The 22,425-nt window shown below is 42.4% G+C and overlaps 1 protein-coding gene across 1 annotated transcript in view; it reads right to left on the reverse strand.

Annotated features, from left to right (window-relative positions):
* Window positions 1–22,425, reverse strand: part of COL19A1 (collagen type XIX alpha 1 chain) — a 248,436-nt gene that overhangs the window by 66,838 nt on the left and 159,173 nt on the right. Inside the window, exon 19 of the mRNA XM_048496321.1 lies at window positions 2,884–2,937. Coding sequence (XP_048352278.1) covers window positions 2,884–2,937 — 54 coding nt within the window. The remainder of the gene's footprint in view (window positions 1–2,883; window positions 2,938–22,425) is intronic.

The raw sequence follows: 22,425 nt of genomic DNA on the forward strand, positions 1-22,425 counted from the left end.
GAAACACTGGACATTTTCCTCTTCAGCACTGTTTCCTCTGGACATCCCTTCAAGACTGGTAATTATCACTCATCCCTGAAACCCTATCCTTCTTCCTCCCTTTTCTCTTAGCCAGGTCTTGTATGCTGTGTGTATGTTTTTTGCTTAAAATATATTTTTTGTTTTATGGTTGAAAAAAATTTAACCACTCAGCACCGGGTGCAAAACTGTGTTTTTGGAAAAACTAGCTCCTTCAGCGAGTTTCAAAAACACCATTCCCCAACCGGTTGGGGGGGGGGGAAGCACAGTGCTGCCTCATTTCGGAGGCAGGACCCCTGCAAGGTTCTTCCCGCAACCGATGTTTTTACCGGGCCCACACCCGTGTTTTCGATCTCACCCCAGCCCCTACTCCACACAATCCATTGCATCAAGTTTCATTTATCCATCCGAGGGCTTGAAGGGTTGGATCAGACCTGCTTAGACTGAGAGCTGAAATTCTGGTTCCAGAAAGTCTAAATATTTAAATCTGAAGTTTAGATTGGTCAGTCATCTCTTCCATCAGCCAAAATACTAAACTTAGCACTCCTTCTCTGGCAACTTGCTTGCTTAAAAATAAGTCATTAAATACTTCACATGGGACAGCTGAGGGGAGGAGTATGTTGGTATACTATAAGAGGATTTAAAAGATGATTAATTTCTTGAAGGCAAAACAGCTGGCCCACATTTAGCCAGAAGATATTAATTGGGAAACATGAGAGGACTTAGGAATTCATAGAGCCTCATGGTAGTGAGAAACATGAATCTCACAGACAGATGCATATCAAACTGAGAGGACCTCCACAATGGCTCTTGTTCACCTGCCTCAAAGTTAAATAATATTAAATCAGAAGGCCACTAAAAATGGTGCCAAATATGACAAGAATTATTCTGAGAATTAAGCTATGCATTAGGAAGAGAAAACTGCTGGATGAAATATATTTTTGTAGTTGCACTCAGTGTAATGAATGCAACAGACTGATTGCTTTCTTCATTTTCCACATAGCCTCCTCCTCCTCCTTCTCTTCTAATGATGCTTGAGGTAGCTTGCAACAATTCATAAAACAAATTACACTATCATAAAAGTCCATGCCCATATGAATACAATAGTAAAGCTAATTGGAAAATTACCATAAACTCCCATTAAAAAGTCCATTTGGGAAAGGTTTACCTTTCTAAATTCCACCATAAAAACCACAGAGATTCACTAAATGGTCTTCTAAACAGAAAGATGTTTGCTGCGCTAATTATGAAAATAAATTGTATGCTGAAAACCCAGGGGATCCTCAGAAAGGACCAGGGATTCATTGGTCAGAAGAGCATTAATGGTGGATAAAATTTTACAGGAGAAAGAGGAGGTATGCATAATCACAGTCCTGCCCAAAAGCTTTCTATTTTGGGAATAGATTATTGAAAGAGTAGGCAGGACAACTCCAGAAATACTTGGATCAGTCGTTGGTCCTTTTGAATCTCAGTTGAGGCCTGGGTTTGATACTGAGAAGCCTTTAGTGCTACTTTTGGTCAACCATGCTATACTGTTGAGATGCCTGGAAGGTGGGGTGGGGTAGGGGTGGGGTTCTGGGAAGAGCAGTGTGGATGTGAATCCTCTCGTCAAACTACTGATAAATGTTGCAGTGGGAGATGCTGAATCCCTTGGGAACTGAGTAGGATGGGAGTGGGGACACAAGGCTCTGTGTTGCCTGCCTTGTTGTTCCATATCTGTGTAAGGGGCCTTAATTAGTATTTCTGAATGCAGTGGTTAAGTGACTGAGGAAGAATAAATTGAAGTTGATTCCAGACACGATAATGCTGTGCAGTCTGGAAGGGCCACTGATTTAAAAAGGATTGTTCTTTTTACCATCCATGGTGTGTTGCTTTCGCTGAAAGACTCAGTTAAGAGCTTGGACATTTTGCTAGATCCTGGATTCTGTTGGAGAAGCAGGTATCCACGACACTAGAACATGTTTTTTCCCGCCTAGTTCGGAAGCTGGCTCCCTGTTTGCAGATGCTTGATCTGGCCATACTGATCAGTAATATCAAAGCTAGATTACTGTAACATTCTTTACACGGGTTGCCCTTGAAGACACTCCAGAAATTGCCACTGATGCAAGATGCAGCAGTTCATTTGTTATTTGGAAATAGCTGGTGGAATGATCTCACTCCTATTTTGAGGTTCCTCCACTGACTGTTTGTTAGTTTCTGGGTCCAATTAAAGGTGTTGGTGCCCAGCTTCAAAGCCTTTCATGATCTGGGACCCACATTCTTCAAGGACCACCTCCATCTGCACATTCCATGTAGCAAATTCATTCTGCCCAGTGAAGTCTACTGGCAGTATTTGCCCTGTCTAAGGTATATTCAGAAACAGTCCTATGGAACAGCCTCCCTGAAGAGGTCAGAGAGTTCCTACCCTTCTGACTTTATAGAAAGGCTGCAAAACAGAGTTATCTGACAGAGCTTTTGGACAGCCTGAGCTGTTGCCCAGAGCACAAAGTGTTTTTAGATTGAGTTTTTAATATTTTATATCTGTTGTGTTAATGTTTGTTTTATCAATTGCTTTTTATGTTCTTGGGTCCTGAGATGCTCAGGAGAAGGTGGGTGCCTACAGATTTAAATGAATAAACTATAAATAAATGAATGAATTAGAAGGAGCTTGTTCCCCTGCCTGTGTTTGAATGTGTGGTTGAATGTCAAGTAGAATTTAAAATGTCTGAACAGCTTCACTTCCACTCTCATGACACCTCATGACACTTCATCCTCCAGTTTCAATCATCCTTCCAAATATAAAAGAGACTTGTACATTCATGAAGTCACATGAGGCAGCAAGCACACATTTCCTTCACCTTTGCACATGAACATTAAAATCCATACCTGGTAATATGGCCCTTTTAAGGAATCTGGATGTCCTGGCACACCTGGGAGGCCCTAGAATGAGCAAAATATGGTTATCATTTAGATAATTATTTGTGTATACTTGCATTTCAAATCAATATTTTAACATTCATAAAATAGATTACTTGGCATTTTTAAACACAAATATATTATCACAAAAATATTTTAAAATGCTCTGTTGATTTTTAATAGTGGAGGCCACTGGATTACAAATTAGAACAACAAGAATGTAATTACTATCAGTCTTTGTACAAGTAATTTATTGGTGTCAAAAGGTGGGCATAAAAGATCCTTGTAAATCTTGCTCAGTTATAGCATGTGTAATACTTTCTAAGGCAACAAAAAAGATAAACCTGCAACAACTTCTGTAAGACATATGTGAAATCCAAACTCACCTCTGCCCCTAATATACAACTTTTTATTTGTCAGCTGCCCTGCGCCTTGAACCTCAGTACTGGGTTTTTAACTGGCAGCAGATCTCCATAGGATTGGATTTATTTTAAAAATATTTATATCTCCCTTTTTTCCCTGATAGGGGACCCAAAATGGCTCTTCCTCCCCTCTGCCACTTAATCTTCACAGCCACTTTGTAAGGGCAAGTTAGGCTGAGAGATTAGGATGGGTTCATGATTACTGGTGGGCTTCCACAGCTGAGTGGTGGGTTTGAATTCAGTTGTCCCAAGTCGTAGTCTCTAACCACTATACTACACTAGGGAACATGTACATCAAAAGCATGTCCTCGTGCCCCCGCTCCATGTTTTCATTGTCCATTTAATTGCACTGTTGTTCAGCTTTCTTAGATCTGAGCGCTTTTCAATACAGTTTATAGTCTAATGGGTGCTGGCTTTCTACTGGCTGCACCTCATACGTCCTTTCCACACAGATACCCAAAAACGATTGCAAAATGTTTTCTATTACCCCTGTTTGTCTGAACTCATTCCCTCAAAACAATTCCTGGCAGCCCTTTTGTGACCATTCTGGGTTTTTAAATTTTCTGTGGATTTGATGCTATGTTGCTTCAAAGGCTTGTATTGCGATTCTTACAGGTTGTGTACATGAGGCTTTGAAGATTCGATCCCCCAACATAGTTTTTTTTAATGATGAAAATAAACAGCTCAGAAGTGAGCTCAGAAAATGGCGCCAAGGAGGAAGTTCAGGGACTGCAGAATGGTATGGGAAACATTTTAAAGAGATCTGCACAGCAAGTGAAAACACTGTGAAAATGTTCCCCAAAACAGCATCACTTTCAATGTTGTTTAAACTGGGGACCCCAGATTCTCCCCTCATGGTGGATTTAAAAGGAGAATCTGGGCTCCTTAGTTTAAACACCTTTGAAAGTGATGCTGTTTGGGGATGGATTCCAGCATCACTTTCAATGTTGTTTAAACTAGGGACCCCAGATTCTCCTTTTAAATCCACAGTAAAGGGAGAATCTGGGTCCTCAGTTTAAACAACATTGAAAGTAATGCTGGTTTTTTTTTGGGGGGGGGGGAAATCCACCCCCACAAGTATCATTTTCAATGGAGTTTAAATTAGGGAGTCCAGATTATCCCTTTAAGGTGGCCGCCACAGGTCAAGGGAGGGTGCTGACCCTCCGGAGCCAGAGCCCGTGCCAGCATGTCAACTCAAGCCCCTTCCAGCCTTTCCAAGCAGTAGACCTGGCTGGGCCCCTTGCTGCCTGCCCAACTGGTAGACCTGGGCACTCCTCCGTGAGATTGGCAGACGGCTTGATTTCTCTCCCCTGTCAACTGTATTTAGGAAAAATGGGGGTGGGGGGGGGCAGAAAACTCAGATTATGCCCAGTTCTCCATTTTCCCTAGATATACATCAGCCCCATCCTCCCGGGGTCCGTGCAGGCAGGCTTCTGCCGTCCTTAGGCCCAGGGAAGAGCTGGAGCTGGCAGCAGGGTTGCGCGGGGTGGAGTTACGCAATGCATGGGGGCAGAGTTATGCGACCACATTTTGTCCTGGGGCGCCACTTCCCCCCATACACCTCTGCTAAGAAGAGGATTCATTTAAATTGTTTTCAGGCTGAAAATAAAACATTTTAGGGATTAAACCATGCATAACTCTACAGAGGAAATGTTCCTGCCTTGAAATGTTTTATTTTGGTTGTGTAGAATTGTTCCTTGATCTCATACAGAGACTGAGTTCTAGAAGAATAACAGTGCAATTAAAAAGATCACAAAAACAGTCAGTCTTGAAATTATCTTTCTTTCAACTGATTTACAGGAAAGATTTGTTTAAGAGAGCTTTCAAATTCAGAAAGGAATGAACTGTCATGGGATTCTAAATTAGTCTCAACAAAAGCTCATACTTTTCAGTAGATGATTGCCCCAAGAGAGGTATCCTAAGAAAGCTTCCCACTTTGAGAAGGTCTAGCCAGGACATGCAAAACAATATTCATGATAAAACCATCTATGTCCCAATGTATGAAGCTTTAAATATTTATAGCTATGTAAATATAAATACGTTTTGAGAACCAAAGGAAACCAAACAAATGAGGCCAGTAAAGTGATTTTAACAGAAAGAGCAGATCAGAAAAATAAGCAACACTACCAATTATCTGCTGTTTATATTGGCTTTCACCCAGGTATAAATTTTAATCTCATACATTTTACATAAGTGTTTTAACTCCACAGCAAGTACTGTTTTATTAATGGTCACAACATTCTTGAACAACAAACTGGCATATCCTTGAACAATAATATGGACCCTGGAAGATTGTGATCTGGTCAGTGTGAGTTATTTGGACACTGAACCACAACAGCTGGGAGGACAGAAGACAATTTAAACCCAGAAAAGCAACTCACACCTAGTATCAGCCATAAGGCAAGATTCACCCATACAAAATCCCATTGTATAATGCAAGAAGCATAAAGCAAAAACAACTAAGTGTAATACATATTTTGCCTTTAGGCAGTGTGTGTTAGTTTAAAATATGAGTTGCCATTAGGGATAGGTTGAAAAGGGAATACAAAACAGCACGGGAAAAGGACCATGTCCCTCCATAGTCACACCACTCACTGGCCATGTTCCCAAAAGAAAAAAGTGTTGCCTTGGGGCTCACAAGGTCTCCTGGAAAGTATAGTTCCTCAGGCAGTTTTTACTGAGAACAGGCCTTTTGCAGCCTGAAAAAGTTCTGGAAAAGGAAAGGAACTAAGGTAAGTGTGGGAAGGGGGAAAGGGGTGCCATGGGGGGGCAGCGCCGGGGGGGGGCGCCGGGGGGCATGGGGGCAGAAAATGTAGAATGTGCACCGGGCGCAGTTTGGGCCAGCTACGCCTCTGCTAGAACCCGACTCACGAACAAGCAGGGCTTACTTTTAAAAGCACTTAGTCGCAAGTAAGAGCTGGGGCCAGCCCCTCTTCCCTGCCCAGTAGCTGCAGCACAACTTTCTCTCATGCCCGGCTTTTGGGCCAGGAAGTGGAATTGGGGCCAGCCAGCCCCTCTTCCCGGCCCAGCAGACAGGCATGACTTTCTCTTGTACTGCAGATGCTGGGCCGAGAAGAGGGGCTGGAGTAAGTGCTTACTTTTAAAAGTTTTACTCATGAGTAAGAGCTCAGCCATCCCCTCTTCCCTGCCCAGCTCCCTGCCCAGCAGCCATGGCATGACTTTCTCTTGTACCCTGGTTGTTGGGCTGGGAAGAGGAGCAGTGGCCAGCCAGATCCTCTTCCCTGTCCAGCAGGCGGGCATGACTTTCTCTTGCGCTGCGGCTGCTGGGCCGGGAACAGCAGCTGGAGCCTGGCTTGCAAGTAAGCAGGGCTTACTCATGAGTAAGCGCTTTCTTTTAAAAGCACTTATTCACGAGAAAGAGTTTGGCCAGCCCTCTTCCTGGCTCAGCAGCCACAGCACGAAATGCGCGCAGGTGCAGCGGCTGCTGGGCAGGAAGACATCTGGTAATGTGGGGGCCTAATTTTGTGCCCCCACGTGACAAGGTAAGTTGTACCCGGGGACATAGGTAACCCCATGTCCCCGGACAAATATGCCACTGGCACAAGGTGAAGTGGATTTTTTTATTTTTCTTTGCACAGAAACACTTAATCCTTTAAACAGAGAGTACAGCTGATCACTAACAGAATATTTCCCTCAGAGTCTGCCACTGGTTATATGAGTTGATAAGAATGCAGAAGTCAGTGGTGACAAACACCCTTAAGTTTATTTAATTTGTATACAGGACACTTAATGCCTTCCCATTCCAGTATGATAGATGACACAGTTACCAGAGCTGGCAGATACTTCATGCTTAGTGGGTACAACATATATTTTCTAATAGGCTCAAACATGGAAACAATAATCAGACTTCACTATTTTTAATAAGGACAGTGCCCAATGCCTGACAAAGTCTGTCTCTTGAAAGCTTTTATTTTGGAAATCTTGTTGGCTTTTAAGGTGCTACTGGAATTGAATCCTGTTCTTCTACTCCAGAACAACATGACTGTTGCATGACTATTCTACTCCAGACCCACCTGAAACACAAACCTTGTCTGTCTAAACCAGGGGTCAGCAACCCGTGGCTCCAGAGCTGCATGCGGCTCTTTCAGCCTTATACTGCGGCTCCGTGTGGCCTGGAGGTCGGAGGGCAGCATGGGCGTGTCCCTCAAGCCCTCCAGAGCATCGCTGGAAGGAAAGGTGAGTGGAGGGGCCAAACCGGAGGCAGCTCTGTGCATGAGGTCGCCTGTTTTCAGGACCCCTCCACTCACCTCTCCTTCCAGCACTGCTCTGAAAGGCTGGAGGAACACACCCATGTTGCCCTCTGACCCCTGAAGGTCAGAGGATAGTATGGGTGTGTCCCTCCAGAGCAGCCGCCATCCCCCCTCTGCCCCACGGAGCAGGCAGCTGCCTGCTCTGTCGGGCAGAGGGGGTTTCCCTGCCTAGCGCCACTGCCTCCCACAGCGTGAGAGGTGCCGGCACCGGGCAGGCCGCAGCCGCCATCCCCACTCTAGCCCACGGAGCAGGAGGCTGCTTGCTCCTTCAGACAGAGGGGTTTTTCTTGCCTGGCGCCTCCGCCTCCCAGAACTGGAAGGAAAGGTGAGTAGAGGGCCTGAACTGGAGGCGGCTCCATGTGGAGCCATCTCTCTGGCTCGGTAGATCTTTGGGGTGATGGAAAACGGGTCCAAATGGCTCTTTGGGTGGTAAAGGTTGCCTACCCCTGGTCTAAACAATAACCCCTACTGGACTCTCTGCCTAATCCTGGTCGTCTCTTATCCCTTCTCCATCCGAAAACCAGTTCCTCCCTTTTTAGTTGGTCATTGGTTGTTAAATTGCCTCATTTCCTCCCATTCAGCATTTCAGATATGATTAGTCCAAGTTGAATGGGGAGGTGGGGAGGGGAAGGTCCTTCTGCTATCTCTCACAGGGGCTGCCCGGGGGAGATGATCCCTGTGGAGGGAGAATAGCCTCCAGTCCATTGTCCGATGGGTAAAAAAAATCTGATCTTTATGCCAGACATTAGGAATATCTGGGACAGGGAGTAGATTAACCCATACCTCACCAGTGTCCCAAGTCCAAGACCTTTACTCATGCAAGGAAAAATAAAGAGCCGTACCACCACAAGCCACTGGCTAACACTGGGACTCCATGGTTTGGTTGAGCATGAGCATAGACCTCCTTTGTGTAGATGAAAATGTAAGTAGCATTTAAATGAAACAATATACATCTGTATCAGGATCCCATCCAACATTCCCATGTACATTTCTCATATGCTAGCCATTGCTCTACACTAGCTTTAGAATCAAAGATATCTGTTAAAGTCTTCATTATCTGCTAGTTTCGCATTGGAAAGACAAATTACATTTGCTGTATTATTGAAAAAAGAGAACTGATATCAGAAGGCATGATTTAAAATTTCCCCTAGGTGATTTCCCAACAATCTATGGGCAGAATATTAGTTTCTGGAGTGGCATAATGTTTGATAATAGTATTTGGAAATAGCCAGGAGAAGCATGAAGTAGAAATATAAGATAGAAGACCCACTATTGCTGTACACAAAAGACATATCTTCAAAGTAGTGATAAATGATTTGGATATTCACACGTACTCAAAGTTTCTTCTAATATAATTTTACTTTCATAAGAACACAACAGCCCTACTGAATCAGACCCATGGTCCACATAATGCAGCAGTGTGCCTCACACATTTGCTGACCAGCTATGCCAGAGGTCCAAAAACAAGGCATAGAAGCTGAGGCCCTCCCCTGATACTGGTTCCTGGCACTGGCATTCAAAAATATGGAGATTGCTGTTCATCACCATGGCTAGTAACACTGGTCTTTTCTGCATCGCACAAATAAAACATCTTGAGGACATCAAAAGAAGCATATATGGGGTTGGCTTTACACAGCTTTTCCCACAGAATGTCTTCAGAACGTTTTATTTCAGCTCAACCTGATGTGTTCAGAAAATACTAGCAAATACTAGCAGTCGTTGTCACCCCATTTTTCCTTGCCTGTGTAGAATAAGGAAGCCGATTCTCATTTTGAGTTGTAGCTTTGAAGATTTAAATTTTTTTAAAAAAAAACCCTGAAAAACTATACATTGCCAAAATTGGCAGGAAAAGCTTAATTCTATCATGCACTTTATTAACTAAACAGGCGGGCAGCCACAATACCTGCAGAGCAAACGCCCCAGGGATTTTCAGCAAATGCCAGGAGTCAAGTGGCAGAAAATGGCAGTTGGAGGAAAATGAAAGTAGAAAGCTTATAAGTCGGGCAGGAAAAATACAATGCATGATGGGGGGGGGGGGGGAACCCCCTGACTTCTCAAATATTTTATTTTTTTCCATGCTGTCCAGACAAAACATGAGATGGCTTTTTTAATACATCTGCAGGATGTCTTATTTTGGTTGTGCAGAAAAATCCATTGATAGATCTATCCTCCATGAATCTGCCCAATCCCCTTTTAAAGCTCTCTGTGCCTATGGCCATCCTTATCTTAGCTGGCAGTGAATTCACATTTAATCACTTGTGTTAAGAATCCAAGAAACAATGAAATATGTATTTCTCTTTATTTCAGCCCTATAGAATTATAAAGATGACCTCTATCACGTGGTCTGATCCAACACTGATTCTTTTAACACCTACACTATTTCCTCACCATACACCAAGCCAGCCAGTCAGATTATACTTTGAAGAAAGAATTATGTTAATTTGAGGCAATAGTGTGAAGAATGTGACATTAATTGAGTGATTTTGTTTTGCCAACTAAAGTCAGATGGCTGTCCTGAGGATACATTCCCTAAGGCAGGCATAGTTTGGCTCCTGTATATCATGTTGAGAAGTGTCTTAACAAAGCTATAAATGAGGTAAATATGAAATGACAAGAGAGCATGATTTGCATTTTGACATTGAAGCCTTTTCCAGAAAGCTCCATCTGTTCCATAACAGTGTAATGAATGGGCAAGCACCCAAGTACCCTTCCACTCCTTGCTCATACACCAAAAGCATCATTTTCAACATACCTACAAAGGCCTTTCCTGAGAGCCTTTAAATGTTAGAAAAAGTTATGTTTTTGAGGGACAACTTGAGGGATTTAGTTTATGGAGGTACTGATCTTTCCTGTTAGGCTGGCATTTCCTGAAATCCTTTAAAAACTCCCCATGGAATTTGAAGTTTAAAGGAAATGACTGCTGTAAGGAATACTAAAAGTACATCACAAGAAGCAATTCAGATATCAATCAATTAGATAACAAAATCCACGGATACAGGGACAGACAATCCCTATCAATTTCAATTAGCATATTTTGCCTTTGGATGATGCCTTACCTGGAGGTAAGGCATAGTGTAGGCTATGGTTCATTTAGGAACTTGCTAACTTCAGCAGTGAACATAACAGTGGAAATCTTCTCTGCCATCACTTCTTTTTTTGCTTCTACAGAATGAGAGGGAAGCTAAAGATCCAGCCCACCATTTGTATTCTGGCAGTAATTACCCTCTTAAATCAAATTTCCATTGTAATTTCAGTTATGAACATCAGGGCAAAGGATCAAAGAACTGAGAGGCCTCCTGTCTAACTCCTAAAATTATAATTCCTTGGTTCTATTAGTCCCACACAGTTCCATGGTTATTTCCAGCTCTGCGGAAAACAAAATTATCTTTCAGCTTAGCCCTGCATTTTGCAAGAATTCATAGAGTAGATATGTACATTCTGGTATATGATGTATGGTTACATGACTGTTTGCCCTCTACATCAATATGCCAATGAACCTATTTCCCATCCTGTAATAAAGTGATTCCATGGTGCATCAAAGATACATACATCCACTTTGCGATGACACTGTATAACAAAGGAGTCCATTATGAGCCAGTTTATTCAGGCCTTAAAACCTTCTTCAAAGCAATATGGTATATAGTTATTCACAAAAATGCAGATTCCATAGCAAGCTTTGTCAGAATTTTCATGTGTAATGTCTCATATGTCACAAATTTATTGCTCCTAGGGTTGCCAGCTTGTGGCAGTGGGGGACTGGGAAGTGAGGGACATTAGTGGGCAATGTCGCATCAATAGTATAATGTGATTTTTGAGGTAAATCAAGAAATGACATCACATGATTCTAGGATTCAGTATAAACTCTGTGTTTGAATCCTAGAATGGAATAACATCAGTTCCGAGTCTGCAGCAGAAACAAAGTCATGCCATTGATGCAAACAGTAATTTTTGCATTATTTTCCTGCTGAGTATTCTGAGTAGGACTGGGGGTTAGGGGCTGCCAGCGGGAAGTCTGGCAATCTTACTTGACTCCATTATTTACTTGAGAAAATGAAAGCACCCTTTTCCACTTGGTAAGGATCCAACTGTATATATTAATACATGGAACATGCTCAATTCCTATAGTGAAGATAACCAAAAGAAGTTCTTTATATAAAACATAAATTAAACTGGTGTTCAGCAGAAGAGACACTTGCACTGTATAGAATATCCATTAAACTTCTGCTGAGCTCGTTTGCCAAGTAAGCTTCCACATCTACTTCATTGTTTCAAGGCACTCCATGCAATGGGACACACATTATAGAACAAAATTTTGTATTTCAATAAATCATGGGAATTTCTGATGTACTATAGCCCAATCTCATCAGATCTTGGAAACTAAGCAGGGTTTCTGGTTGGATAGGGGACCACCAAGAAAGACTGCAGAGGAAGGCAGTGGCAACTCCTATCTGCTTCTCTTGTGCCTTGAATGTTCCTTGCTGGAGTTCCCATAAGTTGACTGCAACTTGATAGCACTTTACACATATATACCGTATATACTCAAGTATAAGCCGACTTTTTCAGCACATTTTTAATGCTGAAAAAGCCCCCCTCTGGTGTCTTCTACCAGGGAAAACTCTGACCAAATGGAGTTATGCCACCCACCAGGCCATTTGGCCTGGCCACCCACCATGTTCATTTCTGGCTCAGGTATCTGGAAACTCAGGTATCTGGAAACAACAAGGATGATTGAGGGACTGGAGCACCTTCCCTATGAGGAGAGGCTGCAGCGTTTGGGACTCTTTGGAGAGGAGACGGCTGAGGGGGGATATGATTGAAGTCTACAAAATTATGCATGGGGTAGAAAATGTTGACAGAGAGACATTTTTCTCTCTTTCTCACAATACTAGAACCAGGGGGCATTCATTGAAAATGCTGGGGGGAAGAATTAGAACTAATAAAAGGAAACACTTCTTCACGCAACGTGTGATTGGTGTTTGGAATATGCTGCCACAGGAGGTGGTGATGGCCACTAACCTGGATAGCTTTAAAAGGGGCTTGGACAGATTTATGGAGGAGAAGTCGATTTATGGCTACCAATCTTGATCCTCCTTGATCTGAGATTGCAAATGCCTCAACAGACCAGGTGATCGGGAGGAACAGCCGCAGAAGGCCATTGATTTCACATCCTACATGTGAGCTCCCCAAGGCACCTGGTGGGCCACTGCGAGTAGCAGAGAGCTGGACTAGATGGACTTTGGTCTGATCCAGCTGGCTTGTTCTTATGTTCTTATGTTAACTATGAGACCAATCTTTCAATGGAAGATCTCACCCTTAACTGATAATCTGCCATATCAATCATTTTAATTGTTTTTCAAATGTGATCTATGTGTACCACTGAAATGCTCAGTAACACTATGTTTCTGTGTTTGGGGTTTGTGAATAAATAAATGTAATGAAGGTAACTGAATCACAAACAGAAAGTAATCACTTGCTCAAGGTGATTATGTTCGAAAACTGCTCATATATTTGGGGGAAAGGCAAGGAACACACAGCTGCAAAGTAAATATTTTTCAAGATACTGTTAGATACCTAATTAAATTTTCAGTTTGTTCGTAATGCAGCAGATGGCTCCATAAGCTTTGTAGCACATCTTTCTTTGCAGTAATGATGAAGTTATTGAAGACCAGTGGCCCTCAAAATAGTGTAAATTAAATCAGTAGAGTGTATATATTGCTGACTTACTGGTACCTTACATTTCTGAAGTGCTTTTAGAGGATTAGAGAAATAGAAAATTAGAATAGAGAAATATAAATTCAGTCTATTCATCTATTCATCTGGAAAATATTTCTGAATCATCACTTCTACCCACTCCATGCCTCCACTGAAAAATAGACTGTGCCCCTCTCCTCCTTACAACCTTGCAATGAAACATGGAGCTCTTTGGTGTGGTCTGTTAATCAGGGCAGCAACATCAAAGAGATACTGCTAAGAGCCACAAGAAGCATGGCATCTGCATTAACGGGATGAAAGAAACAAATTATGGTCTTGCAAATGATAAAAAAGATAACCAATCTTGGTAGATTATTTTTTCTCTGAAACAGGAACATTTTCAATGTTGTATTTGATTTTCCCATCCTCCAATCAATAATTCTTACAGACCGTCAAACCTTAGACTTTTTGTTTATTGTAATCAAGGGAGGGGCTTGTTTTTTAAAAAGCGTGCCATTACTCATATACAAGGTTGTGCCGATTTTCACCAGTTCCTATCTCCCTCTGCAAATTCCCATTAGGCTGTGTGGATAGTGATGTTTGTGACAACAGAACATGCTAGAATACTACTTTATCTAGCTTATCTGGAACCTTTAATAGACAACTTTCTACCTTGTGGCACTCGAGGCAGTTTACAGTGTAGTGGTGTAGTGGTAAAGAGAGAGAACTGAATTTGATTCCCCACTCCTCCACATGAAGCCTGCTGGCTGACCTTTGGCCAGTTACAGTTTTCTCAGCCCAAGCAGAGGCAGCCAATGGTCACCTCCAAACCCTATGGAGTCACCATAAATCAGCTGTGACTTGATGGCAAACTCACACAATCATGCATACGAACACAAAATCCTAAAATACCAGAACAAAATCTCAATTTGGAATGCCAATAAATACAAATTAAATTAATCAAATGCAACCCTGAATAAAACTCTCTTCAACTGCTTCCCAAGATGTGACATCAAGATGTGACATCTGACTGACAGGACCTCAGCTTGGGTGGTAATGAGGGCTAAGGAAACCTTTCTGGGTAGGTTGCCCCACAATCATGGAGCTGCCCACTCTCTAGAAGGTAACATTTGGCTTACGTTGAATGTAACTGTCAAGAAAAAATAGTTATTAACCAGGTATCTGGATGGTTTCTGTAATTTAAACCCTTCAAGTCACTGATCTGAGCAAGGGATACATGTTTGTAATCTAATTAAAATTTTGATTTGCTCTAAAGATCTCCTGTATGAGCCCCATGGCACAAAATGGTAAGCTTCAGTACTGCAGTCAACTTTGCTCATGTCCTGAATTCAAGCCTGAAGCAAGTCACTTTCAGGTAACCAGCACAAGGTCGACTCAGCTGTTCATCTTTGCAATGTTGGTAAAATGAGTACCCACTTTGCTGAGGGTAAAGTGTAGGCTACTGGGCATGGCAGTGGCAAACCATCTTGTAAACACAGTAAATGTCATAATATGACATCATCTCAAGGGTCAGTAATGAACCAGTGCTTGCACAAGGGACTACCATTACGTTTATCTGAAGATCTCCTATTAACCTTAACCACACCACACTCCCAGACAGGTGCTAGAAGCTTTGAAAATCTACTTATGTTCTTACCAAGCTAATTAGTTTACAAATTAGTAAGAAGAAAGAAACCCGTCATCTGGGTCCTCACCATATGGTATAGAACCTTTAAATGCTGAAGCACTAATATGGAATGTCTAAGAATGTAATCATATTTGTTTTGATGAGACAGCTTGTGTGTACTTCCAAAGCTTGCCTGCCTGAAATACTGCTGATGACTAACTGTTCCAATATAAGGTATCCTTTTGAAGACTTAAAAAAAATTCTGACCTGAACTCTGAAATTTTAAATCCTCCTTACAAACTTTCCCATGAAAACTTTTCTATATTGTTTATAAGGAGAATGTGACTTCAGAAACAGTAGAGGGAGCTGCTGCCCTATCTAACAAACAGCCTCTTAGGTAGCTTCACCAGAAAACTTTACTGAATAATGATGAGATTTTTAACACTGAAATAACAAAACACAGTCTCACACAATAAAAGAAACAGAATCCAAGGACGTGGAATCAGGAGGGAATCACAGCAGTTGTTCATAATTACTGACTTTTTAAAAGCAAAAAATGTACCCTAAGGTTCAGGAGAAAGTAATTTGAGTGAATTAACATGGCTTCTGTACAATTGGGATTTGGTCTGGTGAGAATTAGAGTACTGTTAGACATCATAAAATAAGTCCAAGTTAGCTTCCCTCTTTCCTCAGCCAGTTTGCTTTGAACCAATTATGTGGTGTTTGGAATCAATTGAAATGTTTTAAAATCATTCAACATCTGTCAGAAATACAGCCCCTGGCTGGTAAGCCTCAGCAGGAATAAACAAGGTTAGAGATACCCTAAATTTTACCATAAGAATTTTAAGTGCAAATTTAAGTCATACAATATATTAATTTTCCGTTGAAAAATTATTTTTGTTTGATTTGTAGAACCACATAGAAAAGTTCATTATTAAGATGTTTCACCAGAACTGGACCATTCCTCCGAATTATTTCTCCTGTAGGCCTCCACAGTTGGCTTCCCAACCCAGGCCCTTTCTGCACAACCTCCCAAAAAAGTCTGCAAAGGGAGCAGGGCAGTGAACAACAACAGCCTAACATCAGTAATCGTAACATCGTGCAACAAAATATCAACAAAGATAGGATCATAAACATAGGATCAATAAACATAGCATTATAAACAAGAACATCAATAATCATAACATCATAAGCTATAAGGCAACAATAATCATAACTGCATACATAATCAACACAGATAGATATAGTAAGCATATATGGTGACTTTCTCCTTCTATAGCCTAAGGCTACAGAAAACACAATGACCTATGACTAACCCCCAACCAATTTACAGCCACATTAGTACAAGTCTAGTCTAGTGACTAATCTAAAAAATACAGCATCATATAACTAAACTAAACCTAAAACAAATCTAACTATGCCTAACATTAGCTCTATAGAATTTATAATACAATATTACCTAAGAATAATAAACTTTTAAAAACTCCCAAACAACAGATTCCACAAAAAGTAAAATACAATGAACTAAAATAAAGTCAGTTCCTCCTACAGCCTATCCCTCCCCAAACAGTCCCCCAAATGGCCCCACAATGGGCGTCGCCCTTGTGCCACCGCCTTTTGACCACTGCCTAAAGTGGTGCCTTAGGCTGCTGGTGGAACTCCTGTTGTAGTTAGCAGACCCCAACCCCTGCAGGTGTTTCCAATGGGGTGGGTGGGGAAAGACTTTGTTAACCACTATATGACCCGGTCTTTCATCAGATGAAACCAGAACAACCAGACTGCTAGATTTTGTGTGGCCTTCATTAAATATTTAATTTGACTTCAAGTTTATTTATGATCCCAATTTTGTAACTTTTTCTTATGGCAAACTCTCTTCTTCAGGGTCAAAGCTGGGTTAGATGAGATGTAGGGAAATCTGTGATAAAGGCATTTTTTTTCCTGTGGGGAAAATAGTACCTGGGGAGAGGGGAGATCTAGACTGCAAGTGCAAAGGTTAAACATCCCCCTCCTCAGCACCACCCTGATTAGGGCCCTCTACAACTGCTTTGACCTAAAAAAAAGAGAGCCCAAATGTGGATTTACTTCAGCAGAAGAGAAATACTGCTGCTCAGGTTAGTCAAATCAGTTCTATTCCCCTCTCCTACCGCCCCCCGCATCTCCCTCCACAGCTACATAACAAGGCCTCTTTAATGTTAGAAAAGGGAGAAAGAGCAAAATAAAACACTATGCATTCCAGCACCATTGCACTGTTTTACATTGATGTCTGTGGAGGCTATACAGGTGCCATGCTTTCCCTCCAGCATTTTAAAAAGACAATACAGATTTAATACTAGGAGACAGAGTGCCATACTCACTGTTTTTATAATACATAAGGAAAAATGTAAGACTGGCATTAGGTAAAAAGCTCTGCGCATTTCCATATTGTAGCTGCATTTTTAAAACAACATTCATGCTTTAATAAACCTTAAGGGCTTTCCATTCTGCTGATTTTTTTTATCTTAAAAGATTTTGCCTTAAATGTATAACTGTATTCCCAGTTTAGTCTCAATATGTCTATGTCAAGTAGAATTATTACCCTCTTGTTTTCAAGGTGATAAATGGAGGCTCTGGATGGATCACTATCTTTGTTTTCTTTTCCACAGATGTATTTATGTTGTTTGTTGTTTTTGTCTGTACTTAAGTGAAGGCCTTGTGTATTCCCATGTATTCATCTTGTACTTCAGAGAAGCATTTGTTACCATGTCCAGCAATATCCTTTCCACAAAAGTGTAATACCCCAGATCATCTGAAGCTCAGGACAGTTGTAGAATATTCCTGTCACTGACTGCAGAAAGGCTAAAAAGTAATGTTCACAACAAATCAGTAGAAATATAGCACATTAAATTACAGAAGTTATATAAAATCCCCTGAATGTGTTTATATTTTAAGGAGCAAAATTGCATGTTTACACTGAACATGCATAACACAAGGGAAACCCAATCTGGCCTTGCCCTGTCAAGCCAGATTTATTTTGCTCTAAATAATTAATGTTCCTAGAGCAGTTTCATCCATTGCATCAATTTCATAGTCAAGTTTCTAATAAATACATTGCCAAGTCCCTTGTTAAGGACCTTCACTCTGGAGTTAGCAGAAGCAGTGACCCCTGGATTCCATACTACATCTTACATGGCAGGGAGGGGCGGGGGGAAGAGACTCAAACATTTCTCCCTCCAGCTATTGTTTTCTTTTGTCCTGGAATCTTCTGAACTACTTGGCTACCGTATTAAACTAGAACAAGAATTAAAAGCTGCAACCTGCCTCATTGTATGTGTGTATCTAAAGTGCCATCCAGTCACAGCTGACTTATGGCAACCCAGTATGGTTTTCAAGATGAGAGCATAACAGAGATAGTTTGCCATTGCCTTCCTCTTCATAGGGCTGACCCTGCTTAGCCCCAGAGATCTGATGAGACTGACCTAGCTTGGGTCATCCAGATCAGAGCAACCTGCCTCTTTTGAGACTCGTAATTGGGTGAAAATGGTCCCTTTGGGGACCTTGATTTGCAGCATAGAAGTGTTTTAAATAAATACATACCTTGCTATCTTTGATTCTTTGAATGCAATTTAATAATACTTTGAATGTTTTAATTAGCCTGACATTGCTAAAGAAAATCTGTGTTTTTCAGTAGGGAGTGGGGGGGATTACATGTGTGTGTGTGTGTGTGTGTGTGTGTGTGTGTGTGTGTGTGTGTGTGTGTGTGTGTGTGTGGAGTGGGGGGGATTACATTTGTGTGTGTGTGTGTGTGTGTGTGTGTGTGTGTGTGTGTGTGTGTGTGTGTGTGTGTGTGTGTGTGTGTGTGTGTGTGTGTGTGTGTGTGTGTGTGTGTGTGTGTGTGTTTCAATCCAATAGGGTTTTCGGGACATTGTAAGAGAGCCTTACAGTCCCATTATTTGTGGTCAAAGTGGTTTGCCATTGTCTGCCACTGCATGGGCTGAGACAGTTCTGAGAGAACTGTGACTAGTCCAAGGTCACCCAGCAGACTTCATGTGGAAGTGTGGGAAATAATACCAGTTCTCCAGATTAGAGTCTGCTGCTCTTAACTACTATACTACACTGGCTCTTGATGCTTATTTTACATCATGTTTGTCATGAGCCACCTCCTGGGTACTTACCAGGATACAAAGGACTCTGAGGCAGAACCTGACAACACGGTGTACCCAGAGTTGGCTGCTCCTGAGGAAGGCCAGGAAGCAGAGCCAACTCCCAGCCCTTCCCTGCCTGATGACTTGCAGGTGGAGGAGCCTGCAGATCCTCCTAGGGCCATGGTGGTGAACCTATGGCACTCCAGATGTTCATGGACTACAATTCCCATCAGCCCCTGCCAGTGGGAATTGTAGTCCATGAACATCTGGAGTGCCATAGGTTTGCCACTCTGTCCTAGGGAACCCAGTGATGAGCCAGCTGGGCATAGGAGGTGGAAGCAGAGGCAGCTGCTGCAGAAGCGAAGGAGGAGTGCTCATATTGCAGCAAGATATGGGAAGATAAGTGTCTGCATCTGATGAAGATTAACTCCTTGCAGAATCCCACCCCCTTGGACAAGGCTCTCTATATAAGCCTTGCTGTGAGATTGCGTATGCCTGGGTACACAAGTATATTTCCTGTTGCCTCCGTGTGCCTGGTCTACTGCTGATTCCCAGCCTGTTTACCTGATCTCCTATGCCATGACCTGTTGAACTAACCCATGACTACATCTTCGACTGCCACCTGCCTTCACCCATTGGACCTGACCATGCCCTGGCTACCTGCAGCACAATGTCAATTCCTTAATCCTTTTGTTTAAGCTAGTAAATCATATTAACCCTTTAGGGGACAATTCTTAAAGAAAAGAAGCTGGAAAAGCAGTATCTCCATGTAGCTTTGTCTCTACTGTTTTCTTGTGACTTTCTTCTTTTTGTTCAGCAGGTGAGAACAGCTGTTGATTCTGTTTAAGATAGATTCAGTCCAAGAAATAGACATCCTTCTAAAGCAGTTTATCAAGTGACCCTCTGAGGCATCAATTTAGAAAGGTAAGGATTTTCAAAAAGACATTGAGGACATCACAGTGATCATCCAGTAAAGCTGGCATTGTAGACTTTTACAAGCCTGATGACATCACCTCTCCTATTAATAAAATGGGTGCCCCATGTGCAGAAATGCTGTGAAACAAAACAGGTGACAGAAAAGAGTGGATAGAAATGCTGTAGCTGGGTACTACCCATATAGGAAACACCTTTCCTGAAAAACCAAATATGCACCCCCATGCCAAACTGGTAATACTGAAGACATTTGTGCGTATGGCTAGAGTTGCCAGCTCCAGGTTGAGAACTATTTGGAGATTTTGGGCATGGCACCTGAAAAGAATGGAGTTTGGGGAGGGAGGGACTTCAACCTGGATCAATGCCATAGAATCCATCTTCCAAAGTGGCCATTTTCTCCTGGTGAACTGATCTTTGTAGTCTGGAGAACAGTTTCGATGTCAGAAGAATTCCAGGCCCCATCAAGAGTAACTCTCTAGGCAGAGATCTTTGCACAGGTGAGAAATCTACTCACAGAAGCTGAAAGCAAGAAGTAAGCCATTTGATAAATGCTTCCCACCAGCCTAGGGTATAAATTATACCTGAGGTAATTTCCCCCTAACAATCATTTAAATTGCTAGAGGGATGGAATGTTACCTTGTGATTTAAAAGAGGATAGGGTAAATCTGATGTGCATCTATATATACATCTATCATGATCCATCAACTTTCAGAGCATGAATCTGAAAAGTCAGAGGAGCAAACCAGGTCACCATGCATCCAGCTGTGGATTGTATACACAGTTGAGAAAGAGAGGACCCCACCACCATAAGGAGCCAACACACTCTGGTAAAGATCTGGAATACCAGCTATAGATCTAGGACTCACCTATTAGTCTACTGCCACATGTATCAGATCAAACACAAAATTCAGAATTACTTCCTGGGCCCAAAAAGCAAAGATGCTGATGATTCCAAGAAAAAGCCAATACAACGAGGAGAGAGACACCTTTAATTATAGGGCCTCCCTTTTCTTACTGGTGCTCAAGAATAATTGACAAGTATTACCAGAATCAGTCTTAGTTAAGGCAATAGGAAGGGTAAGGCTACATATCTACTCTTAGGTCCTTCAGTAAATGTTGATTGTGTGCAACAGAGGGCTATCATTTTCCCACTGGTTGTAATCTCCTGCCCCGGCTCCTGTTTCCCTGCACCACTCCTTATGTTAAAAAAGAGCTGTCAGCAAAAACATGACATCACTTCCAGAGAAAATCTGAAAGTCAGGTCACATATCTCTAGGAACTGTATGGTTTTTCCATTCCTAGAGAGGAAGTGACATTCATTCTGGAGAAAAGTCAGAAATTACAACACTCCATCACCCATGCCTCCCATGTCCCCATCTAGACTCTCACCAGCCTGGCAACCTGAATGTGACACCTATTTTGCCTACCTCTTTGTTTTAAGTCTGGCCAGATAGCTAGCTACTGCCTCTGCTGTTTCAGCAGGTTTCCCTTAGACAGAGGTATAGCAGGGCAAAATGGGGCCTGGGGCAAAATCCCGCCCCCATGGCCTGTGGTAGCTATGCACCTACTGCCCCATGGTAGCTATGCACCCCCTGCCCTTGTGCCATGTGGTAGCTACACACACCCCTGCATTATGTGGTAGCTATGCCCCCCACACGCACTTACCTGAGCCAATGCTACGCAGCCCAGGCTCTAGCTGGGGAGGGGGCAAGGCCTGCCTGGCTGGCTGCTCCCCACAGCCCAGGCTCCAGCCCCCAGCTCAGCTGATGGCCTGGCTGGCCGGCCCCCAACTGGCTGAGACCTGCCAGGGGTGGTGGTGGGTGGGTCAGAAGTGTGGGGGTGATTTTCCACCCCCCTACATGACTCACCGTGGGGCGCCTGGGGCATTTGTCCCCGGATGTCCCCATTATATCCATGTGACTGCCCTTAGAACCTTGATTTAGGGATACCTTCTACTTCTAGCCCTACCATACATCTCCTTGCCCTTTGAGAAAGATGTGACATCTGACTGACAGGACCTCAGCTTGGGTGGTAATGGGAAAATATTAGAGTGCTGATTTTATGTAAGCAGAACTATATGCTTACAGGACAGAAACCTAGACAAAAGACTGCTTCCACACACTAAGCTTTCAATTGGATTAAAGAAAGGAAGCATGCATAAAAGGAAGGGGGGATCCCATCCCTGTTCTTTTTGTAACATAATACAACAAAAAATTGGCTGGGAAATTGTAAAAAAAGTTTATGGATTTGTACGTGCCAGAAGATATTATTGATTAAATGAAAGCTTTAGTCTGCATATCAATTGTTCTCAAAAACTGATGCATATACCAGGCTGTTGAGTCACCACAGGTCCCCAGGCAAAGATTCCCTCTGGGTTACCCTATCATCACTGAAACCTAGCCCAAAATCCTATGGGAGGAAATCATCGTTTGCTTGGCTTTATAGGC

Source organism: Sphaerodactylus townsendi, linkage group LG01 (assembly GCF_021028975.2).
Source record: "Sphaerodactylus townsendi isolate TG3544 linkage group LG01, MPM_Stown_v2.3, whole genome shotgun sequence".
NCBI lineage: Eukaryota > Metazoa > Chordata > Lepidosauria > Squamata > Sphaerodactylidae > Sphaerodactylus > Sphaerodactylus townsendi.